This window comes from Mus pahari, chromosome 11 (genome assembly GCF_900095145.1).
Source record: "Mus pahari chromosome 11, PAHARI_EIJ_v1.1, whole genome shotgun sequence".
In the NCBI taxonomy this organism is placed as follows: Eukaryota; Metazoa; Chordata; class Mammalia; order Rodentia; family Muridae; genus Mus; species Mus pahari.
Window position 1 is genome coordinate 23,441,955 of NC_034600.1, and position 27,250 is coordinate 23,469,204.

Below are 27,250 nucleotides of genomic sequence, written 5' to 3' on the forward strand. Positions count from 1 at the left end.
GTAAGAAACCGAGATGTCCATCCCTTGCTGGTGTGGTCAGAGGACGGTAAGAAACCGAGATGTCCATCCCTTGCTGGTGTGGTCAGAGGACGGTAGGAAACCGAGATGTCCATCCCTTGCTGGTGTGGTCAGAGGACGGTAGGAAACCGAGATGTCCATCCCTTGCTGGTGTGGTCAGAGGACGGTAAGAAACTGAGATGTCCATCCCTAGCAAGCCCTCAGGCCCCTCGGTAGAGCAATGGAGAGCACACAGGCAGCCTGTATGTCACTCTCACTGTGGTGATAAGGTCCCCACTACTGAATGACACAGAGACTACATGAAAAGCTAGAACTCATACCACCCACCAGAGGCTGCAGAGGGAACATCTGTATGTATCTCCCTCCACCTGGCAGTCATGATGCAGCACAGCCCACCTTGCTAAATCAGAAAGCTCTGAAGACAGTCTAAGTAAGACCCGGATTCTCACCTCACAGTAGGTAAAAACACACATTACCACCAAAACTCTATCACACTAAGAAACAGGAAGATGACAAACCCAATAAAAAAAATGGACCAACAGAGGGCGGCAGCAACGTCAGAATCTCTGACAGTGCCAAGGCCTCACATGCATCACGGACTCACAGCAGAGGTGGCTATGGACACAGGGCATGGGACATAAAATAGGCATTCTGAGTAGGAGGGGGCCTGGTTGGGAGGGATTGAGTGGGAAGAGAATAACGGAAGTGGTCATGATCACAGTGCACTGTATATATGTATGAAACGGACACGAACAGAGAAACTGGCAGTGTTGTGTTGGCTTTTTTAATGTTTCAAAAGCCAACAAGACAGGTCAACAGGCAAAGCCCCTTGCTGCCAAGCCTGATCCCCTCAATGCACATGGTAGCTGTCTTTTGACCTTCACACGTATGCCTATATAGACACATTCACACACAAAATTAGTTATTAATGTTTTACCAGTCATTCATAGGCTTGAAACAAATAAAAAGATATAAGGCCAAGGTTATAAAAATAAATCTCTGACCAGAAATTAAAAGATATAACGAAAACCCAAACAAAATTCAGGAGTGAAAAGTCAATATTCAAACTAGAAAGCTGGTGATCGGCTGCCTGAAGAAGGGGGAAACTACCAGTGAGGTGGAGACAACAGACAGGACGGAGGAAACACAGTTAGATACTGCTGTCACAGAGTCTGGGAAGAAGAAAGAAGGCAGAGCAATAGTAACAGTGAGTGAACCCGACACAGCCTGGACAAGAGCAGGAGCTGGAGAAAGACCCAGCAGTGACATGATGCCCGTGACGTCCGAGGTGTGGGGGATGGCTCACTGGGTAAGCAAGCGCAAGAGCAGGAGCTGGAGAAAGACACAGCAGTGGCGTGATGCCCGTGACGTCCGCGGTGTGGGGATGGCTCACTGGGTAAGCAAGCGCACGTGTGCTCTGGAAGAGGGCCTGGATTCCGTTTCCTGCGCTCACACGATGGTTCACAACCATCCGTAACTCCAGGGCCACAGGATCCTACACCTTTTGACTGCCATGGATACCAGACATGCAGACATGCATGCATGGCAAAACACTTATAAGCACAAGATAAATATTTAAAAACAGAAAAAATGTTGAAAACGACCGATTCTTTATGATAAAGTACAGCAATGCTGAACTGAAAAAGAACCTAGTTTTGCTTTGGATAATATGGATAATGAAGAAGACATGTCTGAAAAATTACTACCTCCCTCTTGATTTTGCTATGGTTCTAAAACTGGCATTTACAGAAAGAGATGAGGGGAAGCTATTAAGGAAAAAGCAGAATCTGACGGCCCCACTTGACTAGGAAAGTTCACTTCAAGCAGAGCATCTTACGTCACATCAAACAACAGTCTATTCATTCTGTTACTTTTGTACATACGCCTGTCTATGTTCCCAACTCTTGACTTTATTATTACAAAAAATGGCATACAGCACTAAGTTTTAGGTTTAGATATTTAAGCCATATATTATAAAAATAATATAAATCAAATTGAGAAGTTTAGAAGCTTAACAAAATCGTTTTCCTTTTTAAAAAGGTATTTTTTTCACTTGAAACAAATGTATTGTCTCTGTAGATATTTAAATGTTATTTAAATTGCAGAAGAACAAATTCTGACACAAAGTATAGCAGCTATAACAGGACTCAGCAAAATAACCTGAGAAACATCTTAATAAAGCCCCACCCTCCTGGGTGGGCACTACAGCCTCCTGCTCTGGCACTGAGCATCTCTGACAGAAGTGCTGTACCAGGTCACTCTGCACCCACAGCTGATGTCTCAGCCAGCCCGGCCTGATGATGCCTTTCTCCCCTCTCCCACCCCCACACCCCGTCCTTACGTTGCCCAGCCTCAACATCCCCTCAGACTGAGGTACTTAGCTATTCCTTCCCACAATCCTCAGTGCTTGAAAAGGCATCCCTCGGTTAGTCGGCTCCTGAGACCTAAGAATAACGTTGATGGCCTCATCTAAGTCCAAGGCACTAACTTATTAAACTTAGGACACTGTTGTCACTAACCTGGAACCATCAAATATGACATAACATCAAATAATAACATCAGATTATTAAACAGTTTAATGAGACAAATTCCCTTTTTCCCTTTTATTCTTCAACCCCACCCCACTAAGGGTTTTTCTGTATAGTCCTGGCTGTCCTAGAACCTAGAACTCACTCCATAGACAGGGATTTGCCTGCCTCTGCCTCACCTCTGGAATGCTGGAACTGAAGGCATGTGTCACCAAATCCAGCTTGGCAGCAGGTAACCACGGCCCTCCTCCTACTCACACTCACATGATCACAGCCCACCTCCTACTCACACTTACATGATCACAGCCCACCTCCTACTCACACTCACATGGCCTCCTAATCACACTCACATGACCACAGCCCACCCCCTATCCACACTCACATGATCACAGCCCACCTCCTACTCACACTCACATGGCCACAGCCCACCCCCTATTCACTCACATGACCACAGCCCACCTCCTACCTACACTTACATGATCACAGCCCACCTCCTACTCACACTCACATGACCTCCTACTCACACTCACATGACCACAGCCCACCTCCTACTCACGCTTACATGATCACAGCCCTCCTCCTACTCACACTCACATGATCACAGCCCACCTCCTACCTACACTCACATGACCACAGCCCACCTCCTACTTGCCCTGGCCTTACCTGACTTTCTTTCTTCCTCATACTTTTAACTACTGACTTTCCCCAAGCTCTCTCATCTCCTTTGTGTTCTCCCATGTAGAGCATTTTTTTTCACTTGAACATTCAAGTGTCTCTCCTGGCCGTAAGCTCACATCTTGCGCTGATTCTCCCCCGTGAATATAAATGCTCCTCTGATCGAGAGTCTCGCCGTGTGCCCATGTCTGAATAGTTTCATTTTACACACTAAACACTTCTCTCCTCTCCTCCATCCAGTCAAGTCTTCCGTCCTGCAAATGTCCCTATGCAACCCACCTCCTCCACAGCCTGCCATGGCTATGCCGTGCCCAGGGTACGCCCATCTCTGTGAACTCAAGACAGTCGCCATACTCACCCCAAGACTCAATGGGAGAGCTAGTAAATACTATTAGTAACAGCTTTATTATTAATTATGTAATAGTTTTCATACCTTTTCTTTTGACTATAAACTACGTTCTATAAACATAAAGCTCTCTAAACTGAAGCGATCTCGTGACCGCTGCTACTTGTTTCTCTGTATCCAACTTGACAGCCAGCAGGATAACGGAGTAGGATGCCCGATCCCACCTGACAGACACCTGAGGAACAGTCCACCACTACTCAGGAGTGTCTGATTCAGCTGACCATCATCTTTGCCTAGTTGTTTTAATCTAAAAATGACACCCTATATGAAATGAATGCAACTAGCTTGAGAAATAAATGGGAAGGATAGCATATTCTTAAAAAAAAAAAAAAAAAAAAAAAAAACAACTCATAAAATATAAAATCCTTTGGAGACCTCTTGTGGTTAAAGTTGGGAATAAAAAGTTAAATTTTTAAAAACTGATTTTAAAACTACATTAAATCTGCTATAATTCCAGGCAACTTTTGCATCGTCTCACATAGTAATATGTAATATCTCTGTTACCAGTAAATACCCACCAGTACCTGACACAAACTGGAGCGTTCTCATCTATCGCAGAAAAAGACGGGGTTACGGTGTGACTCTAGGTCTGAGAGATAAGGAACTACATGTCAGCACTGACAAGAGACACCGCTAAACTCACAATAAAACTTTCTTATCTGAAAATTGAACGTAACACTGCTGCCTTTAAGCCAACTGAGAACAGGAGTCTGGCAAACTATTCTTTATGAGCTCTGTGGGTATTAAAGTGGAGCAACTGTCTCTAGTAAGAAAAATTAAGATAGGAACTTACCTCATGCAACGAAATAAAGAAAACGTAAATTTAAAATTGAGCACTACAAATAAAATTTAAAAAAGAATTTGGTAAAAATCAAACACAGGTAAAACTACAAAGTGCTCGCAAGATGGGAAAAGATCTTTCAAATTATAAAAATAATAGGATGTTACCAAAAGCACAGGGACTTAATTGGTCCAAATACTCCACTAAAAACAAGTAGAAATAGCGAATCAAATATGTCACTTAAAATGAATTTACCTTTCCTGCAAGGTCCTTGGCAAGTCTCCAGCTCACCCATCTCTAGGGCTGGGGTACTCCAAGTGTGCACACACAAGAATCAGGGTCCTCTGAGGAGCCCTGGGAGCTCCCACCTCCTGCCCCACACTAGGATGACGGGATTCACCGCCACACACAGCTTCCCGTGTGGGTGCTCACAAGCTGAACTCAGATCTGCACACTTGCACAACAATCATTTGACCCACTGACCCCCTTCCACGCTGAATTAAAATATAATTGTTAAATGTTTTAAAGGAGTTGTAAGATTATTTTTTGAAAAAAATAAATATCAATGATCAAAACTAACAAAAGAAACCTAACAGTAGTTGAGAAATTACATCCTAAAAGATATGTGCAAAGAGAAGAATAAGAAGGCACAATGTACTCTAATAGACGGCCCAGGAGAGACTAGGGGAGACGGCTGTGGTGCAGCTGTAACCCCGGCATCCAGGAGGAGGAAGCAGGAGGATCGGGCACCCCTCAGATACACAGGGAGCTGGAGGCCAGCCTGGGCCACATGACAACTTGAATTTAAAAAGAAAACAATATATACATGTATCCTGAACCGCACCCTGCCCACCCAAAAAAAAAAAGAAAAGAAACCAGTAAGTAGGGAGTTGCAATAGTAAAGAGGAGATGGCTACATTTTTGTGGTGGTTTAAATGAGGTCTCAGTCTCCAGCACTGGAACACTTGGTCCCTAGTTGGGAAGGTGTCACGGGAGCAGGCTCTGACATTTCAAGGCCTTGACGCCAGTTCAGTGTTTTGTGCTTTGTGGTTCAAGCTGTGAGCCCTTGGCCTCCTGCCCTGCCTTCAAGGACTCTAACCCTCTGGAACCATAAGCCCACGAAATTCTTCTTTCCACAAAGCACCTTGGACAAGGCACTTAATCATGCAACAGAAGAGGGGCTGAGACAACCATTTCCCCCTTGTAGTGAGTTTTCTTGGCCAGGCCCTATCCCAGAAACTTTATGCACATTATCTTTACAACTCATCTTTATAGTGAGCACTCTTACTGCCTATATTTTATACAGCAAGGACACAGGAAGACAAGGCAGTCAAATTGATTACTCAAAGTCACTAAGTCAAAGAGACAGATTTCCATCCAACCTATGACCTTGTGACATCTGAAAATCTACCGCCTTGTTCTCTATAGACATAAATTAGCTACAGGCACTCATAGAGATGCAGGCTTAATTCTCAACTCTTCATGAGCAAAAGGTACAGAAAGAAATTGGACCAAGAATGGAGGCTTACTTGGTCAGTAAGCGTGAGCAGAATTATAAACCTGGAATGCTAGCTAGAGAAATACACTGAGATGGCCTGAAGTCGTTAGATTCCTAAGTCCCAGTCAGCCAGCATCTCCTGCATGCCAAATCCAGGCTTCTGAACCTCATCTGATGCACGAGCACGAGGATGCATCAGGTAAAGCTCCTTGTCAAACAAGCGCCATCTTGTCACTGTCTGCTACTGCACAGACAGGATCTGGCTTTCTCTTTTTTTTTTTTTTTTTTTTTAAATTTTATTGATTTTTATAAAAATAAGTAGAAAACAGAAATCTAACTCAATGATTAAAATGACCAAATTCTAGATTAATCTAAATTAATTAAATATACACTTGGTTATGAAGGAAAATAAACAAAATTAAAGGCATGAAACACAGTAAATGTTCTTACACTTAAGAGTTTCTAAGAATTTATTCAATTTTAAGCTCTCCAGCATCAGCACCCCTCATAAATAGACTGTTAGACTTTTAACTGGCCAATGTTGAACACGGAAGAGAATTAAGAACAAGAAAGGGGCTTTCTATTTTCTTACAGTTTTCAACCTATAATAGAAATAATAAAGATTATTTATTCAGACAATCACTGTAAATGTTCCAAAGAGTCCATGAAACCCCTGGGCCAGTATTATCAGACTAGCAAGCAACTACAATTTGTATAAATGTTTCTAACTTCTGGCTTAGGAATTCGGGAAAGAACTAAGAATGCACACAAACGCTTCTGCAGATGCTACCACACCATCTGAGCAACGGAACTGTAAACACAACCAAAAGCAGCAGACGCATCACTGTCTGCCCGTACAACAAATGTCAGACGCATCATGTTTTTGAAGTGCTTACTAAAATATTAGCAGACAAAAGCAGACAAGTGGTAGTCACTAAAATTTGTTTCAAAAATAAGCACCCCAGGGAAAGAAGGGTGTGGCTGAATGAGCATGGCCCCGGCCTGGGGCGTGTCGGCACTGGCAGATGGACTGGTGGTGTCTCACTACACTACTCCCTTAGTCTCTTCTGAAATGTCTACATTCATGTGTCTGAAATTTCCCATGAAAGATAGGGAATTTTTAAGCTAAATATAAGTACAAAGCTATATTTGCTACATGAACCTAAGTTTATAAATAAAAAAGTAATACACACAAAGAAATAAAACACCAAAGTGCAGTTATTTCTGTTTTGTGGAACTGGATTTATTTTATCTTTCTTTTTGTAACTCTTATTCTTCTAAGTAAATGCATATTAGTGCTATCATCAGAAAAACAGACTGTAAAATCAAGGCCTGACTTTAGATCAGTTTGATTTAGTCAGTGGCTTCTCATCCCTTCCTTCATGTATATGGCAGCACGCAGGCCTACCTGTGCTCCCCGCCCTTCCACTCTCCCGCAGAGGCACCTGCCTGTAGTGCTAACATGGCATGCCTTGAGAATCCAGCAAGGTGTGTCCAGTCTCACACATGCATCTTCTCCTCTACTTGCTTCAAAAGAAGTATTGTGATATAGGCCTAGTAAATAAAACTCCTCGGCCTCACCCATGCTGAAGAGAAACTCCCAGCACAGAAATTATACAGACATTTAAAGAAATAAGTTCTAAATTACCTGTAGAATATATGCATAAATCTTCAAACAATATAATTAAGTAATATGATAAATCCCTTTAGAATGACTGTCATCTATAGTCCTACACAATTTTTTCCTTTTAAAAACTCTATTATTGGAGCCAGGCAGTGGTGCTCACCTTTAATCCCAGCACTTGGAAGGCAAAAGCAGATGAATCTCTGTGAGTTCAAGGCCAGCCTGGTATACAAAGCAAGTTCCAGGACAGCCAGGACTACACAGAGAAACCCTGACTTGGGAAAAACAAATCAAAAACCCTCTGTCATTGAGATATAATTACCGTAAGTAATTTCTATAAGAATAAGTATAGGTTTGGGAACCTCCAGTGTGAACAAGGTCATTCCTCACCTGACATTGGTGGCTCTTTGGATTAGCATCTCTGTTGGCTGAGACAGGTCGGAGGGAAGCAGCAATTCCACAGGCTGCAGGCTTGATATGCGAGTCTCCAGCTCCAGTCTGGAAGCAGAGTCCTGGAAGCAGTCAAACACAGCCTCGCCGGTTGCAGGCTGCACTCCCTGGAGGTGACAATAAACATAATAGCACAGAAAGCAGCCCAGCCGCACCGACGCATCACAAGCACGGTCCTACTTAATGACATGCTCCCCAAAATGCACTCAGCTTTTAAAGTGAAAGTCCATCTGCCTTTTAAGACTCTGACATAGTAAGTTAGACTCACAGGCATCTAAAAGGGGCTGAGGGCTGGTGAGAGGACTCAATAGGTAAAAAGGTCTTGCCACTGAGCCTGAGGACGAGTGTGATCTCCACAGGATTTACATGGTAGAAGGAGAGAACCTATGCCCAGTGTTGTCCTCTGACCTCCACACATTTGCCATGTATACACAGAATTAATTAACTAGTTAATTAATTAATTGATGCAATAGGCTTAAGTGGGAGTTTCATGAGACACAGAGTACGGGGTGGGACCTGGTGGACTTGACAGAGTGCCAAGTCTCCCAGCGCTCCTGGCCATCAGCTTCCTCTCCATATGTAATAGAAACATATTATCAATTTCTCTCACAAGGTAGCTTCAGGGACTAAATCAGACAGCGAGTGTGTGAGGGCTCTGACAGCTTCACCCTGTACAGAGAGTAAGTTATCAGAACAAAGTGCCAGCGACCACACTGATCCCATACAAGCAGCACAGTCTAGTTCTTGCATAGCAGAAATCAAACATAAGACGATGAATGAAACCCATCTAGTCTCCAGGAAAACAGCCAAGACAACTTAAAGCCATCACCTGTCACCCCAGTGTGACAATGTAAGAAAGCCTGAAAGGGATCAAGGTTTGGAATAGTTGAAAACCTTAGTGAAGTTACTTAACCAAAGTCTGAGAGCAATAAAATGGTGGGTCTGCAGCCACTCCCCAGGCTGCACTCTCTCTACCACGGACACCTCAGAGGTGAAGAGATAGGGACAGTTTGCACTAATGAAAAGCCACAAATGTCACAAATCTTTATATTGCTAATGTAGTCAACTAAGTGACAGTTACTTCCAACAAGAGCCAGGCATCATCGAGGAAAGGAGAAAATGCCAGCAATGTTTACGTCAGCAATTCCTCCCAGATATACATTCATGAGAGCTTGGGTATATGCATAAGATGCAAAAAGTACCTACAGAAGTATTCTTTACAGAGGCAAAAATTACCAAGCCCCCCAATTGTGTCCAGCAACAGAGGAGTAAGTACAGAGTACATGTGGGTTATAAGATTAAAGAGCACTGCAATCAAAGATCTGAAACATGTAAATAAAATGTCACATTCAGACCAGCAACATGCCCCAGCAGATACAGGGGCTTGTTACCAAGCCTGGTGACCTCTGTTTCATCCTCTCGGGGTAGAAAGTACTGATTCTCACAAAGTGTCCTCAAATCTCTACAAGCATGGCCATGGTACATGTGTGTTGAAAACGGTGGCAGTGATAGGCGTTCAGGGGAATAGGGACCTGATAGTACAATAAAATGCTATACCCAGCATGCGCATGGCTAGCAAAGGGCTCTAGAGAGCCCCTCATATTGTGCCCAGCAAATAAACAAACAGGAAAACAAATTGTTAACTTGTATATAAAACAAGGAACAAAAAATTCAAAACACTTTCATCCTAGGCTTCCTTTATACATAAAGTTGGAGTGGTCAAACCAAAATTCAAAGAAAAGATTCCAGAGCTCAAGTGGCAAGTGCAGCCTTGGCCTGGAGCTCAGGATGCCGTGAGTCAGAAGAGACTGCTGAGGTCAACGACGGGAGCCAGGACTACTTAGAGTCAACGACCACTGCTCCAAGTGTGCTTATCCCTGCTCAGCCGCTACTGCCAACCTTGGCAGTGGCAGCATGCTATTGCTAGATGCTAGAGCAAGGCCTGTATGTCTCCTGTGCTACCATTCAGTCTGCTCTCCGGGTAGATACAGAACAGCACAGCACGGTACATATGCTAATGCCGATGAGCAAATGACCTTACTGTTTGTAGATGGGACCAACTGTCTACGATTAAATAGAAAGTACTTCTCATGGGGGGAAGATTCATTTCAGCCTCCCCAACTCTCACAGCCTTGCTAACTCCCTGAGAGAAGGGCTTACTGGCTAAGCAAATGCCAGGTTAGCACAGTTATATGGTATGAATAATGTATTAAAAGGTACATTGAAGACCCTGATGCTTTAGGAATGTTTGTTAACGCTGGTCACTGACTGCAGATATTGAAAAAGCACAAAGAGTGGTTATAAGGGAGTCTAATACTCCTGAGGGGCACAGTCTTAGATCTGTTAGTGGATAAATTTGCTCATGAGTGGGCAGAATGTAAAATTAGTACTGCTACAGCTCCTGAATCATATTTACCGGAAGATAGAGTGGACATATTTCTGGTATTAATTTAGTATGCTGTCCTGTACCGGCCACTTAATAATCTCCCTTAACTCTCCATCCCTCAGAATCTAATTAGTCACGTAATCATTCCCATTAGACGACACATTAGAGGACATCTCTAGAGCCCTTTGTTAGCCGTGCGCATGCTGGGTATAGCATTTTATTGTACTATCAGGTCCCTATTCCCCTGAATGCCCATCACTGCCACCGTTTTCAACGGCACACAGTCTAAAACAATCTGGATCATTCACCAGCACAGAGGGCCAAGTAACCAGAAAAGAAAATCAGAACTAATTACTTGTTGGGTATTGTTGTGAGGGAAAAACTTTCCTAGTAAGTCCCTGAGAGTACTTCCACATCCTCATCAGGTACCGCTCACGACAATGCACACAAGGTACCACAAACACCTGTCACTCACTCCTCACCTTCAAAGGACTTACCACGATACCAACGGAAACGTTCCCCTTCTTTTTGTCTTTAACATTCTCCTTTTCTTCGTAGATACACAGAAGATAGTTGGTAGATGTATCTGTCATTACCTCATCAATATTTACAGAATCATCCAGCCTGATGAGAGGATTCACATGTAGTAACGATTAAAGAAAAACAACATGCTTCATCCCCATTAAGTGATAAAGGTTTATCTCCTCATGCAGCACGCTTCCAAGGACGGTCATAGTTGCATGTCATCTCTTCCCTGAACTGTAACAGGTACAAGGACAGGCAACTATTATCTTCTCAATTCCATAGGGGCTAGAGGTGCCCCTGCAACCATGTGGGAGCCCAAAAATGAACCCATTTTGCTGGGTCGACGGTGGCACTTGGCTCCTTAGCAACCCAGCAATGCTACAAAGCGAAGGACACACACTAAGAGAACACACATAAATCCCCGTCTCTAAAGTGCCTGAGAGTCTAGAAACACCAAGAGAATTTTAACATATTACACAGACACATGCATTTACATATAGGAGAATGTATGCTCAGACATGTAAAAACTGAATCCCATTAACCAAAATTCTCAAGGATAAAAGCTTATTCTGGACAAAGTCATCCTGTTTTCTCCATGGAGTCTCACTGGGGAAGCCAACCACTCTTAAGGGTAACATGCCTCCTGCCCAGCAGCAGACGGCCAGCAAAAGACAAAGTCAACCACATCTTTGGAAGTAGCAAATTTGTTTGTTTTTCTTAATTTTACAGTCCTTTGAATACATAAGCAATAAAGCTTCCAGCCGGGTTTTTGTGGGATTCCTGTGTGTGCAACTGGTGTGTGTCTCTGTGTCTGTCTGTGTTTCTGGTGCTGCTTCTTTGGGGATTTTTATTGTTCAGTTTTGTCCTATTCCAATTTTTTTGTCTTTGCTTTGTCATTTGTAGTTGATTTTATTATCACTTATTAGATGCTTATTTCCTTTCTAAAAGAGACAGAAAAGATGTGGATTTGAAATCTACTTTTTTTTATTTTTAATAAAAGAAAAATTTAAAAAGAGGGACTTGACTGACTATCTAGTAAATCTTTTTAATTGCACCTTGTTCTTATCTTCTGAATAACTATTCCACTTCATAAAATAACAGGTCAGGTATGGTGCCCAGGCAAGGATAAAATCCCAACCAGAAAGGCTTAAGAAGAAATTCAAGGCTAGCCTAGAGTACACAGTAAGACTCTATCTCAGAACAAAAAACTAAGAATCTTATTATTATGCTTTTGAAGTTACTTTGCTTCAACTAACATAAAGAATTTATGAGCAATGATAAATTTTGGTATAGTGATTGTGCATACTGAAGCCTGCAAGAGAAAATGTCAACCAACTTCCCATTTCAATAATTTGTTTATGATGTCAATTAATGAAGACGATCTCACATTTAATTGTGTCTTAATTTTGCCTCTGGAGTTGGTTTCCCATGAAGTCATGAAGTTCCTTTCTGGTCTCACATTAGCAAGCCTCTGCAGAGCCAGCAAAGCCCTGGACAGCTAACACGACCCACAAGGGGATGGTTGATTGGTCGCCTTTCTTTCTCTTGCTATTAAAGTACAATGTACTCTGCTCTCACTGTGACAATGGACACATACCCACCCTCTCCTCGGTGACACACCGACCATAGAGGAGTGACTGAACAACTCAACAAGCACATTCTCATTAGAGAAAAGGAAAAACTGTTCAGTAAAATTTGTCATTTTAAAACAAATCCCCCCATAACAAGAAAGAGGAAGCTTCCTATCCTAAAAGGATATCTTCTCCAATAAGTGTGGATTTCGTATAAAGAGCAGTCAATTTCCGGGAGAAGACAGAACTTTTATTGTCTCCGATGGCCTTTAATGCTGCAGTTTCAGTTTGCTTCACAACTCCCACCTTCAACAAAAATAAGACACACTTACTGCCAAATCCGGTGAACCACTGTTTCTTTACCAAAGTTTCAAACTGTTAACATGTTCTTTCTGAAGCAATGGAAGTAAGGAAAACACCCTAATGTCCAGATGTAGAGCAGAGAGAACCCCAAGTAACTGGCAAGTGGATAAAGGAAGAAACACACTGCAGTGGTAGACACTCCAGGGCTGGCACTGCCCACGTGCCCAGCGCAAGGAGGACTGTGAGTAAGTGTGAGTTCAAGCCCATCCTGGGCTTTACAACTTAGACTCTGGTTCAGAAAAAAAATGAAATACAGACACAATGCTAATAACTATAGCACATATTAATTTCCCATAACCCCAAGTTCTAAGCCCAGTGAAAGCCTTTCTACCACTTCATAAGACACGATTTTACTCTCTAGAAGAGAATCCCAATTCCGTTCCCACAAATCAAAGCCAAAGCTAACCTTGTATCCTTTGGCCACAAGTCGGCGGACATGCACAAACAGTCTGTGGGTAGGTATGCTTGCGGTCATAAAGTTGTGGTCTAAGTAGCAATAAATATTGAGTTCCCGGGCAGCAATCTAAAAAGTATAGATACAAGGCATGTCAATAATGTCTATTCAAGGCTCCCTGTCCAAGGTTTGTTCATTTTTAACAGTTTATCATGTTGCACACATGTAGGCTCTGACATTTCTCTAAAGACATAATCATCATAAAATGTTTAAAAGATATTCCCTGTATAACACATATGGTTTCATCTACTTTGGGTACCTCCAACAGGGTGACTTCAGAGCCAACATCTGTATCTCTAAATCCCAAAAGCACAAATGTTCTTCAATGTCCTCATAATACACAAATGTTTCCAAAGCCTTAAAATGTTCAGTCTTCCCTATAGTAAGAGCCTGAGAGTGTAATGGAACAAGGCATTGTTATGTAAATAGACCAGCTAAATACCTGACAAGTAGAAGCCACTAAAGGGCATCTTAGGTGGTGTGTCCATTTATACAGAGGAAACACGCCTTCCCGACACTACAGAGCATCTTGTATTAGGGTCACATTGCTATGATGAAACACTACTGACCAAAGCAAGCTGTGGAGGAAAGAGTTAATTTGTCTTTTACTTCCATATCATAGTCCATCACTGAAGAGAGTCAGGGCAGAAACTCATACAGAGCAGGAACCCAGAGGCAAGGAAGACTCCATTGAGGCATGCTGTTCACTGGCTTGCTCATTATGGCTTTCTCAGCCTGCTTTCTTATACACCCAGGATCACCTGAGCTAGGCCCTCCTCCAATAATTACAAAAGTAATTACAAAAAATTTGGGAGGTGGCATTCAAGACAGGGTTTCTCTGTGTAGCCCTAGCTACCTAGAACTCACTCTGTAGACCAGGCAGGCCTCAAACTCAAAGATTTGCCTGCCTCTGCCTCCTGAGTACTGGGATTAAAGCTGGGTGCTACTACTGCCCAGCTAATAATTTCTTAATTAAATTAATTAATAAAATGCCCTACAAGCTTGATACAAACTGATCTTATGGAGGCACTTTCTCAATTGAGGGTCCCTCCTCTCTGAAGACTCTAGTTTGTGTCAAGTGAGCCAGCAAACAGACACACATACACACACACAAATACACATACACACACAGCACAAATACACACCGGCTAAATAAATAAAATATTTTAAGACAGAAAATAAGATCTATTAAAAGAGTCTATGGCTAGATAAGAAAAATATCAGTTAGTGTTTGAAAACACAACTTGTAAGTAGACCTAGTGGTGAACACCTTTAATCTCAGAACTTGGGGGTGGAGGAACTGAAGTAGCAGGATCAGAAGTTCAACGCCAATGTAGGCAGCACAGCATGACCCAGTGAGAAAAAGAAAGAGGAAGGAAAAGAAAAAATATCTTACTTCTGCATCTTCCCCAAAGAATCTGTACTTGTAACCACATTCCACGCACAAAACTGCGTCTTTATGCTGCTGCTTCAGCTCTATGTACTGCAGTTCTAACGGTGTATAAACGCTCTTGGATCGCTTGTTAAAAGGTTTACAATCGGAAGTCTTCCGGAAAATTTCAGGGCAGGGTCCAAATTGACTGTCCTAGAAACCAAAAGATGTATCCAGTTTAGAAAGCACCAACTGAATTGTTGAGTTCTCAGGATAAAGGCAAGCTTGGCACAAAGCTAACACTTGGTGACCCCTGGGAAGAAGGTCTCTAAAGGCATTCTGAGGCCAAGTAATCTACAGGTCTGAAAACTTTTCCAAAATAAAATTTAAACACAGAGAGATCAGTGAGGGGAGGGATACAAATGAGAATGGCATATGTTATCAAGACGAAAAATAGGACAGTTATTCTGTATGCTAACTTTAAAAATTAAATAAACCTGAGTAGAAAGTCAAAGTAAACTCTATAAATCAGAATACTCAAAGTCTACATAGTTTAATGTTCTATGTGCTTTATATTTTTTATTCCACAAATCAATTAATATCTTAGTATTTATTCCCAGGAGTGTGGACAGGACAGAGCACATATCCAGGGCACTTTCAGGAAGCACACTGATAGAGACAGTAATCTTCCAAAAAGAGATTCAACTCCTCTCAACAGTCAGGCTGCCATGTGTTCCCCTCGCCCTGTAACTGGGAAGGCAGGCCAGCCTTGAACATGGCAGCAGCGTCCCATGTGCTAAATGACAGGAGGAAGAGCAGAGCACTGCCCTCCCCTGCTCCTGACTGGGGAAGACTGCAAATGTGCCTCACGCCCTGCACCTGCCTTCCCTCTGATGGACCAGACCCTCAAACTGTGAGCTAAAATAAAGCTGCCCTTAAATTGATTTTGTCAGACAGCTCATCTCAGCAAAAGAAAGGCCATTGGTCCACAAAGAGCCTCCAAAAGAAGTGCAGACTCGTGGCAAGAGAAATGTGGTTTATTGAATCAGAATGCAATTATCTTTAATTTTTTTGAGATTTTTCCCTTCTATTTTTATGGTTTTATATAAATACAAGGATGCTATATGATATAAAATTTAATTCCCATTCACAAAAATACATTTTCTAGAAAAAGTACTCATTTATGGAATAAGATAGACTTCCCCCCGCAAAAATAATTATCAGTGTGATACTAACAAATTGATTTTAAACAATTTTTAAAACTGTGAAGACAGAAATATATCTCAGACCTATTATGGTTTTATATCCCTAGAGCCAACACAGTGAACTCAACTGTGAACTCAGGAAACCTGCCACGAGCCATGGTGTTCCTGGCTCTGCACTGACAGCCCCACAGTTTGTTCGCTTTTAACCACTCATTTGCATCCTATGACCCCCAAACAGCTCATCAGTCCAGGTATGGTGGCCAACACCTTTAGCCCCAGCACTTAGAAGACAGAGGTTGATAAGTCCCTGTTAGTTCGAGGGCAGCCAGGGTTGTATGTGAGACTCTGTCTCAAGGAAAATACAACAGCAATGGCCTATCGCCTGTAATATATACACTTAGTTCCCTGGCTTCCAGGGAAACTTCTGTCTAGTTACTTTTAGTTCCCAACATTGTTGCAATGCAGAGCTGGTCAGCATCTGTATAAAGCCTATACTCATTTACTTACCTCTGAACTGACTGTATCTGCCAAACCTTCAACTGAAAAAACCTCACACGCATATGATGCCCACTGGGATTCCCCATGCAAAATATGTAAACTGTCGATGCGAAGCAACCTCACATCAATGTTCCTAACCCACACCGTACAGCAGGACTGCCTGTGGGTGTTGTGTATTGTTTTAATACAAACCAACTAATCTCTCCCAAATAAACAGTAAAACTCTTAAATGCTGAAAAGAAGAAAGAAAAGCTAAGACACAAATGCTCTCTCAGCTAGCAAGGATGACTGGATATGGAAACCATTTATTTCCCTGTGTAACCTCAAAGAAGCTAAAAGTACTTCAGAACCAAGGTAACTAGTTATTCATCTACACGGCAGTTACATACTTTCTGATTAGCCTGAGATTTGGAATCTTCAGACAAAACCGCATTCTTTGCACGTTGCAGAGTGATATCTTCAAAATCAGTGCACCTTGGCAGGACTTCAAGTCTCTCCCGAAGAGCTTCTGTCTGGACTCTGTTTTGAGGGAGGGCAGAATCACAGCAGAATTCTTTCAATTTTTCCAGGGACTTTAAAACAATCCTGGGCCTCAGACATTTCTTTGCCTCTTGGGAAATATGAAGAAGAAAACATACCAATAGTAATTTGGCTTCACTGGGACAATTCATAACTTGCATAGAATTTTTCAGAAGGACATTCCCATTGGAGCAATGCACCTAGCTATAATGTGAGAAAGAGCACCAAGTTCAAGGTAAAGATGACCCATTTAAACATACATATAATTTCATTCACTGATGAAATCCACAAAGAAGTACAGTAAAGGAGGCTGGCAAGATGGCTCTGCAGGAATGGGGTCACCAAGTTAATGCCCTATATTCTGTGATGACCAGAAACAATAAGATGGAAGGAGACAGCCAACTCCTTCAAGCTACCCTCTGACCTCTACACATATATGGCCCCCATGCACAGATGCATGCACATACACAATAAACAAACAATAAAAGAATAAGCAGTGAAATTTTAATTTTAAAAAACAGAACTCTAGTGGAACTCTGCTTCTTGTTTCTTTGGGTATAATGACAGACAGGACGGGAGTGATAACAGTTTCTACTGAGGTATCTGAAGCTAAACAGAGAACTGATGTATAGTCACTAATTCAGTACACAAGAGTCACACCCAATCCTTAGAAAAGCAAAAAGCCAATTCAACTGGCAACACAAAATGCTTGAGCCTCAGAATGGGGACACCATGGAGTCTGGAAAGCTCTGGAATCAAAAAGAACTGATTCAAAGTAAACTGAGCCTACATTCTTCTCACCCTTCAAGCTCTGAGAGCCTTTCTCCCACTCAGCACAGACTAGAGACTTCTCTGGAAAGGTGTAATATGCAATATTTCTGGTTAAAAACTATCCCAGGAAAAGGACAAGAGCCAAAGCTGACTGAATGCAGAAATAAAAGGGATGACAAAGTCAAAATGGTAGATACAGGAGACAAGATAGTCATGAGCAGGGTTAGAGGCATGGATCATGAAGAGGCTCTGTTCACCAGTACAGTTCTAGAAGTCAAACATGAAAGACTTGAGATAGATAATAAGAAGACTCACTGGGGCAGGGCAGAGGTGGTACACGCCTTTAATCCCAGTACTTGGGAGGCAGAGGCAGGCAGATTTCTGAGTTGGAGGCCAGCCTGGTCTACATAATGAGTTCCAGGATAGCCAGGGCTATACAGAGAAGCCCTGTCTCAAACAACAACAACAACAACAAAGGCTCATTGGGAAATGGAAGATAGCTTCCTAGGTATGAGTGCTTACCAACAAGTCTTAGACGCTGAGTTCAAAGCCAGAACTCACACAGCGTAAGGAGAGAAATAACTCATGCAAATTGTCCTCTGACCTCTTCTACCTATGTACTATGATACACACAAATAAACGTGATAAATAGATCATTAGCAAATGTTTCATCTTTATAACCAAGATTTATAGCATAACATGGCAGGAGAGATAGTGCCGTGGTTAGTGCACATTCCACTCTTCCATCAGAGAACCTGAATTGCCAGCAACCACATCAGATGGCTTATAACCACCTGTGACTCCAGCTCCCAGAAGACTCCATGCCTCGTGCCTCTGCAAGGCATCTACACTCACAAAACACACACACACACACACACACACCTTAAAAAAAAATACAGCAATAGTGAACAAAAGAGATTGGAAGAACTACAGCCAAATTAAGAGAACTGAGCTCCTCTGTGGGCCTAGACTCTCAAACAGCAGCTGAGGCACAGCAGAGCTCCTGTTCTACACAGGAAAACAAAGCTCAGCGCTCCCATGGCCCCCTCTGCCCTCTGGGGAACCCGAGCAGCTGAGAAGACTTAGTCTCTAGCACTTACCAGGGTTGTGAGATGCTACTGAGATGTTTTCTTCTTCCTTCTCTGGAACTTTCTTTGCTTTTTTCTTAGTGGGCCCTCCATTTCCCAATGACCTCTTCCTGCTGTCACCTTCTGTCACCTGTATCGGGAAGGTTGGAAATGGTGTGTTAACACTAATCTAAGGCTTTAAGTCTCTGGAGTAATTTAACCTTGCTGCAGAATGATAGTAAGTCCCTTGCCTGCCACTCTTCGTAGAGTTGGGGGTGACTATTTTTGCCATCAGAGACAGAAACTGACAGGTACAGTCTCTCATTACCTCACATCCTGCTAAAATTATGTGGAATTCTCCACTTTCCTACTTATATGTTAAATAAAATACTTCTACAAGATCAATTTAAAAAAATCTATTTTCAAAATGCAAAATTATGGGAGGAAGAGGAGATAATAAACGACCAATGTATTTCCTGTTTCAAAGCTTCCATTCACTATTAAAAGATGTCCCGGGACTATCTGTTGGCAGATAATCGATGAAAAACTTAAAACTTTTGCCTAGTATCCTCTCAGTGGTGAGTGCAAAATAAATCTTAGTGAATTTACAGAAATACAAGTGAACATTAAAAAGAGAGGGTAGAGCATCAGTCAGTATAGGAAAGAAATATAAATGAAAGGGGTTAAGATTCTTAAACTGATTTGCAACTGCACTAAAATACAGGAGATAGCAAAAGCCAGTTATAATCACCTTCTACATCTTCAATCTGGGAAATGACCGAGGCCTTAACACACCCTGAACAAGTATGACACATTGCCAGCTAGAGTGAGAAACGCCCTTGGGCCTGTATTTGTGGCTGTTTCACTATGGGGCTTTTTGTTTCGCTTTGCTTTAAACTATCTGAAGGGCTGCACGCAACAGGAAGTATCCAACTATAAGCATGTACAGAAACTTCATCCATCCAAATGCTTACACTGGGAATCTATACAGTAAAACAATATTCTGGCACGGGGATCAGAAAGACAGAGCGTATGTTTCTGAATCCTGAGAAACTAGCTTTAAAGGCAGCTTTCTTCTAGTCAGCCAAGCAAGCATATGTAAATAAAGCTCCTCTTCAACCATCAAGACAGTAGGGAAAATGTAAAGGAAAGAATGAAGAACAGAGGTTTAAAAACGCATCCTGGGCCGGACAGCCCTCGCCATTCACCAGGATAGAAGATTCTGGCTCGGGTTCCGGCTAACGACTGGAAGCACCAAGACCTCAAATCTATTACTACTTAGATCAGGTAAAAAAAAAAAGTCAACTAAAACAAGGACCAGCAGAAGCCACCACCTTATCCTTCCCTGGCCCCGCCCCTTAGCCCTACCCACCATTAATTCTCCGTAAGGCCTCCGCTTCCGGCCACGACGCCAACGCACCCGCCCCATCCTGACCCCGCGCCTAGCCCTCTGGCTCCGCCCCGTCCCGGACAGAGCCCGCCCGGGGCGGCCTTCGCCTGGGTAGACGCTAGGGGCGCTGCCGAGCCGTACTCCACCTTTTCTGCTGGCTCCGTGAAGGACGCGCTGGATCTTAGGCTTCCCGCAGACCTGAAGAACCGGCTCAGGACCGCTTGCCTCCCCGGGCCTGGGCCGGCGGCAGTAGAGCCTCCCGACGCGGATTTCCCGCGGGGCATTGCAGTGTGCAGAAGAGCCGGCCTGCTTGGAGCGCCTGCGCGCGCGCACACGCCGCAACCTGTGCGGAACAGGCCTTGGGGGCGGGGCCTTAGCGACACAAATAGGATGCGCGGCGGGCCTTGCTGGGGGCGGGGCCTCAGCTGCACAAATAGGATGCGCGGCGGGCCTTGGTGGGGGCGGGGCTTCAGCTGCACAAATAGGGTGCGCGGCGGGCCGTACTAGGGGCGGGGCTTCAGCTGCGCCAGCGGTACACAGCTCAGGGCTGCGATTTCGCGCCAAACTTGAGGGCAATCCTGGTAGGATTTTTGTCCCCGCTGCCAACATGGTTCGACCGCTGAACTGCATCGTCGCCGTGTCCCAAAATATGGGAATTGGCAAGAACGGAGACCTACCCTGGCCTCCGCTCAGGTATTGGCCGGGCTGGGCTCGGGAAACTGAGGCGGTTCACTGAGTAGGGTCGGCCACTTGGCTTGGACGCGCAGGCCGACCTGCTTAGGGCAGGGGCGTGAGCGGTAGACCCTGCCGGCCTCAGCGAGAGGCCACCCTATCGGTTCCCGCGGTGATCCCCCTGCTGTGCCAGCCTTTGCTCGCAGGCTCCTTGGCCGGGAGCAAAGTCCTGTCCCTGGGCGGGCAGCAACACCACCCTCCACACCCACACCCGGCTTGCACCTTTCCTCTCTGAATGGAGCCTGAGCATACATGACGGGTTAACAGTGTTTCTCTAACTTTCAGGAACGAGTTCAAGTACTTCCAAAGAATGACCACAACCTCTTCGGTGGAAGGTAATGTAGAGTAATTAAGTCATGAGGGTTCCACTGTTTGCTTGAAGCAAGATTTACATGGTGGAGGTATGAGTAGAAAGTCTCCTGGGAATCTGGGATCTTTGTTTCTTCCTAGAAATTTTTGTGCGATTCCCAGATTTTGTTAAACATCCTCTTAGAATACTGTGTTTGAAATTTTGTTAGCAAGTGCATGTAGCTCGAATATATTAACTGGGCGGAATCGGCAGCAAAATTCAGCACTTTGAATAGAGACCTGAGCCGGTATTGAGAATTGTTACTGGAAGACAGAAGACTTGAATAAATGGAGAAAAATGCAGGGGAGAAGAGGCTAAAATATAATTTAAATCTGTTAAATTAAGAGGTTTTAGGAAGGCACGGTGGGATGAAGGCTGTGGTCTTCAGTGAGGCAGTGTGGGTGACTGACTTGAAATAAAAGAATGGGGAGTGGGGCTGGTGAGATGGCTCAGTGGGTAAGAGCACCCAACTGCTCTTCTGAAGGTCTGGAGTTCAAATCCCAGCAACTATATGGTGGCTCATAACCATCTCATAACAAGATCTGATGCCCTCTTCTGGAGTGTCTGAAGACAGCTACAGTGTACTTACATATAATAAATAAATAAGTCTTTAAAAAAAAAAAGAATGGGGAGTGGTGTGTAATAATTATAAGGCAGTTTCCAGTTGTGATTGTCAGGGTATACGCTGGAATTTCTCCCTAACAGACATGTTTGCCTATTTATCCTCGTAGGAGAGGGATGGCAGAGCTGACGGGGAAAAGAAGTCAGCAGTGCAGATGTTGAACAACTTTAGTAGAGAACATTAGTGGAGAACATAGTAGGTCACTAGTAGACAGGTTGGCAAATGCCATCTTTGCTGGGGGGGGGGGCACAAAACATGTACACAAGCCATCTATTCATCTCCTCTGCTGTGTAGCCTGGCATTGGGTTTGATGAGTCTGATGGCCAGCTGTGCTGCTCTTTCTATGATATCTATGATGGCTCCTCAGTTCTTAGAGGACACACTGTGAGCAATCTCAGCACAGCAAGATTTGTTACACATCAGCACCTCCTTGCCATTGTGGACCAGAAAATTCCGGAGCCGCTGGGCAGCATGTGCTTGGTTTTCTTGTTGCTGCCGTAACCGATGTTGGGCATCAGGATCTGGCCCTTGAATCTTTTCCGTACCCCGCTGTCAGTGCCTCTGGGTTTCCACCAGTTTCGCTTAATTTTCACGTATCGGTCTGACTGGTGCCTGATGAACTTCTTGGTCCTCTTTTTTACGATCTTGGGCTTCACCAGAGGCCGGAGGGCAGCCACCTCGTAGGCAATGCCAAAGAAGAACTGCAGATGCCATCTTAATACAGTCTACTCTTGAGTTCAAATCCTACCACCCGAATAAAAAGCTGGACATAGTGGCACATTTGTAATACCAGCATTAGGGAGGCACAGACAGAAAGATCTCTGGGGCTTGCTCTGTAGCCCAATTTGTGGGCTCCAGGTTCAGTGAGAAAACTTGTCTCAAGAAGGTAGGTACAGACACCCAGTCGTACTGCCTGGCCTGTGCATAATGTGCACAAGATAAAAAGGGACTCTTCTTCAGGATTTATTTATTTTTATTGTTAATGTCTGTTTTGAGAGTGCCTGTGTACCTATTAACAAAACGTGTGTGCACCTGGTCCCCGCAGAGACCTGTGGAGGGTGTCAGTTCCCTAGAACTAGAGCTAAAGGCGGTTGTGAGCCTCGAGATGTGGGTGCTGAGAGCCAAACCCAGGTCTTCTACTGTGCTTTTAACAGCTAAACTATCTCTCTAGCCACCTCAGATCATGTTTTTAAAGAGCTCTAAACATAGCATGGTAATTGTCATTTGATCCAGACATCTGAAATTCAAGGTTTTCCTCCAAGTAATTAAATAAAAAAATGGAAGCCGTATGTGTAGTTCTCATAACAGTACTTTTTAAATGTATTTTTGTTCTTTGAAAGCTTTATATTTTTATCCAGTGTATGTTGATTGTATCCATTTACCTTCTCCCTCTCCCTGAGTCCCCTTCTCCTTCCTAAGCCATGTTCTACTTGTTATTGATAACCCTGTGTGTGGCCATGGACTGGGGTGTGAGCAATCTACAATCAGCCAGACCAGAAGATGGGCTCTCCCTCTCCCAGCAGCCATCAACACCAATAACTACTTGTGGGGCTTCAGGAACCCTCCTCCATGCTTGAATTTTGCCTGACTTGTTCTTGTGCAAGAGCCAGATGTGAATTGATGCATACATATGTCAGCCCTGTCATGGCCGAAAGTCAGCCTTTGACAGCTCTTTTCCCTTTCTACCAACTCTTAAGTGCTTTCTGCCCCTCTCTTCTGCAAAGGTCCCTGACCTCTGAATATAGGTAGAGATGACCTTAAATATACATAGAGATAGGTATTTCTCTGGGATAGATAAATCAGAGAAAAGTAGTTTTAGATGGTGAACACATTTAATCTCAATTCCAGGATTAGAAACTATTTTCCACTTTAGACTCTAATAATAAGGTTATCTAGTGAATTACAAAATCCAATCAACCTGAGCACTTTGAACTGAAATTATGCATGGTTGCAATGGATTAAAAGCTAAGTAAAATATATGAACTGCATGAGCCAAACCGAATAATTGAACTATATTTAGTCAATGAGAACTAAATCTGAATTTTAGGTATAACTGTTAGTCTTAATTTTTCTAAAGCATGTCCACTAGATGTCACTATGACAATCATCTTGCCTATGTATGTCACTGACAATATATGTGTGTTTTCTGATATTGTTTTTTTCTGCTTGGTTTTATAGGTAAACAGAATCTGGTGATTATGGGTAGGAAAACCTGGTTCTCCATTCCTGAGAAGAATCGCCCTTTAAAGGACAGAATTAATATAGTTCTCAGTAGAGAACTCAAGTAAGTGCTATAACATGAGCTCATTACAAGAAAAGTAATCTGTTTCCCAGGGCACAGATGAGTACATAACAGGGTAAGCAGTGTGAAAGTAAGGTGATGAACACCTCTGTGTGTGTGCGTGCGCGCTTGCGTGCTCGCGCACACACGTGCACAAGTATGTGAGCATACATACGCATGCATACATCCATACATACAAACCTGAACATTGCCCTTCTGTGTCCTTCCTGAGGGTTTGTCCACCTTGTTTTGTTGAGATGGGGTCTCTCACTGGGATCTGTGTTCACCTATTAGTCTGGGTTAACTGACCAGTAAGATCCAGGAATCCTGTCTCTGCTGATCCACAGAGAGAATTAAAGGTGCATAACACCAAGCCAGGCTTTGTTTTTGAACCAGGTGCTGGGGATCAAACTTGGGTCCTCATACTTGCACAGCAGATATTTTACAGTATTATCCTCCCAGTGCCTTATAAATGACTCACTGTCCAAACCAGTCGGTACTGTCAGAACTTAACCCAACACACATAAGAGACTAGACGCTATCTTCTTAAGCCACTGAACCACACTACCTAATACAACAGTAGAAACTGAGTAGTCACTTAATACTATGGGGCAACTTAATTCTGTTCCTTTAAGTGCTTGATTTTTTTTATCACCTTAAGAATTAGAAAAAAATATGGAAACAGTTCTGCAAGATCCTTTAAACCATTTTTCTATAGACCTAGCTATCAGTTATGATTTATAACTGGTTTCTCATTTCACACTAAGAATGCCTATGTTTTTAGTTTCAGCAAATTGAAGTGGCTATCCCATTTTTAGAATCAATTCTAAATACAATGAAGGACATGCAGAAACTGGTCATGGTCATGTACTCTATTATCTAGTTAGCCACAATACCCAGGCACTGTGTTCCTTGTACCATGTCAGAGGTGAAATAGTTCAGTGTATTAAAATGGTCTGGGAATCTTCTGGAGAAAGAGTGTCTGCAGTTGGCTTCTGCCAAGACATTTCATTTCCTCCAGATTAACATTTGAGTAGATAATTCCTTCTCTGTGACTGGAAATGTCTTAAGAACCTGAGCTGGTTGGGCTGAAGAAATAGCTCAGCAGTTAAGAACACTAGCTGCTCTTCTGGAGGATCTGGGTTTGATTCCCAACACCCATGTGGCAGCTCACAACTGTCTCTAACTCCAATCCTAGGTGGCACAGTGCCTTCTGGCTTCCACGGCTCCATGCTTTCATGCACATGGTGCAGACACTTATGTAAGTGTTATAGACAAACACTTACACATAAAGTTAATGAAAGTGATTTTTTTAAAGGGACTAGAGGTGGTAGGGTAGGTAAATAAGATTAGCTAGAAGTCAAATCTGGTAGTTTGACCTTGACCATGACTTTGAAATTGTTGTTGCTACTAGTCTTTACTTACTAAAATAACTTCCTGGATCTTAAAGGAGTTTTAGTTTGGATTTTTTTTGGTCAGCAGATGACAACAGTCTAAGGGAAAGTTACGATTCAGGATAGTGACTATTCTTCCTTAAATTAATCTGTAGTCATCAGCAGTGATGTACCATCTTAGAGTACCAGGCACTGCTTGTTTGAACTGCAGTCAAGAGTGTCACTCCCGTGTGTTTTATTCAGGACCCATGCAGAGAAGCAGAGAAGCTATAGTTACATAAGAGCTTCATTGTAGGGGATTGGCTTTCAAGAATGGGAGGTGCAGTTACATGAATCCAAAACTGTGGAGAGCAGACATCAGGAAGAGCAAGCTAGAACTTTCCAGTGGGTGCTCTGGTCGCTCTGGGAAGTCTCAGCTCTACCCTGAAGGCCTTTCGGTGGTTTAAACCAAAGTCCTCATAGATGTCATCACATCTACAAGACAAGCATCTGAGTGAAGAGAAGTTAGAGCAGCCCTGGGAGGAAGAGAAACCGCTTCCCATAGCTGCACGCTAAGAGATTCTTACATAGGGTTCCTCCCACATGCCTCCTACAATGGCATAGGTTAGAAATGAGAAGAAAAATACAAACATTTGCACTGGTTGCCTCTGCTGATGGGGAATATGTGATGTGCCTCTCACCATCTGCCTCCATCTTCGTGCTGCTCCCTGTCTTGGTTGCTAGGATATTCTGGTGATCTCTCTCCTTGAAAAAAGTCTGCATTCACGGGCTATATTGCTATTCCCAAGGGCTTTTTAATAACATATTCTTGAATACTACTCAAATTTATTTATGGCCAGCTTGAGCTAAAATAAACATTAAAAAATCTCAGTGGGGGAGATGTTCAGTTGAACCAGCATTTCTCCTCAAATGATGAGTCTAATTTCTTCTTTATGACCCCCCCTATGGTGTATGTAATTGGATTTTGTTGTTTTCTGTGTCCTTATGTATAATGTTGACTGCAGTGCTTTGGTTTGGGGGTTTGTTTTGGTTTTTATTTTCAAGTATGCTGGAGAAGTTGAAATATCATTTAGGGATTTTATTAGGGTTCTTTTTTTTTTTTTTTTTTTTTTTTTTTAATCTTTGGGTTCTCCATTTGTTTGTCTCTTTACCTATGTTCAGAGCTGGGTCCAGGCACTGCCAGGTCCTATATCACAGGAACAGCATTACCCGTGGCAATCACTATCACCTATGCAGGCTTTTATTAGAACTTGGGTTTTAGCCTCTAACCCCAGAGGGGGAAATTCTGAATCCTCAAGGTAACCCCCAAAGGCAGTAAGGCATGGAGAGGAGATAGTGCCTGTAAAGCTTTCTAGGCAAGAAAATATCTAATAAAAATTTGGGGAAAAAAAAAAGCTTTCTAGGCAGTCAAGTTGTAACTTTAATAGAACTGACAGGGCAAGACAGTGGTAATGGTAGCATGACTCTGAGCACCCAGAAGTCACCGTTGTAACGCAAGGAGGATACATTGATTTACTTGGAGGAGGGCTGAAGGTTTTAGTAGGGGAGGACATAGTACCACATACCCATAATCCCATCACTTAAAAGACTTTGCCATGGAAGCTCTTGAGATTGATGTCATGCTGGGCTATAGAGTGAGACAATCACAAAAAATAACTGTGTGTGTATAAAGTGTGTGGAGGCAGGGGGGATTGGTACCCAAAAATTAAAAATGTTTTGAATCAGTGCTATATTCTAGAAATTAAGTTTAGAGATCTCAGTTGCCTCCATG

At 43.1% G+C, this 27,250-nt stretch overlaps 2 protein-coding genes and 1 pseudogene across 5 annotated transcripts in view; 1 reads left to right on the forward strand and 2 right to left on the reverse strand.

The window, feature by feature from the left end:
* Msh3 (mutS homolog 3) overlaps positions 1-20,458 on the reverse strand; it is a 142,548-nt gene extending 122,090 nt beyond the window's left edge. For 2 of the 4 annotated variants that reach the window (XM_021208286.2, XM_029543979.1), the window contains exons 1-8: positions 20,248-20,443; positions 18,745-18,862; positions 16,744-16,964; positions 14,676-14,864; positions 13,232-13,348; positions 12,651-12,768; positions 10,864-11,009; positions 7,921-8,087 (exon numbers count right to left, since the gene is read on the reverse strand). In XM_021208286.2, coding sequence (XP_021063945.1) covers positions 7,921-8,087; positions 10,864-11,009; positions 12,651-12,768; positions 13,232-13,348; positions 14,676-14,864; positions 16,744-16,964; positions 18,745-18,862; positions 20,248-20,385 — 1,214 coding nt within the window. In that variant the 5' untranslated portion in view covers positions 20,386-20,443. Of the gene's footprint in view, positions 1-7,920; positions 8,088-10,863; positions 11,010-12,650; positions 12,769-13,231; positions 13,349-14,675; positions 14,865-16,743; positions 16,965-18,744; positions 18,863-20,083; positions 20,120-20,247 lie in introns of those variants that run through there. The other 2 variants (XM_021208287.2, XM_029543978.1) reach the window with 2 other exon arrangements.
* Positions 20,459-20,613: 155 nt separating this feature from the next.
* Dhfr (dihydrofolate reductase) overlaps positions 20,614-27,250 on the forward strand; it is a 31,459-nt gene continuing 24,822 nt past the window's right edge. Inside the window, exons 1-3 of the mRNA XM_021208445.1 lie at positions 20,614-20,794; positions 21,119-21,168; positions 23,983-24,088. Coding sequence (XP_021064104.1) covers positions 20,709-20,794; positions 21,119-21,168; positions 23,983-24,088 — 242 coding nt within the window. The 5' untranslated portion in view covers positions 20,614-20,708. The remainder of the gene's footprint in view (positions 20,795-21,118; positions 21,169-23,982; positions 24,089-27,250) is intronic.
* Positions 22,075-23,450, reverse strand: LOC110329000 (annotated as a pseudogene).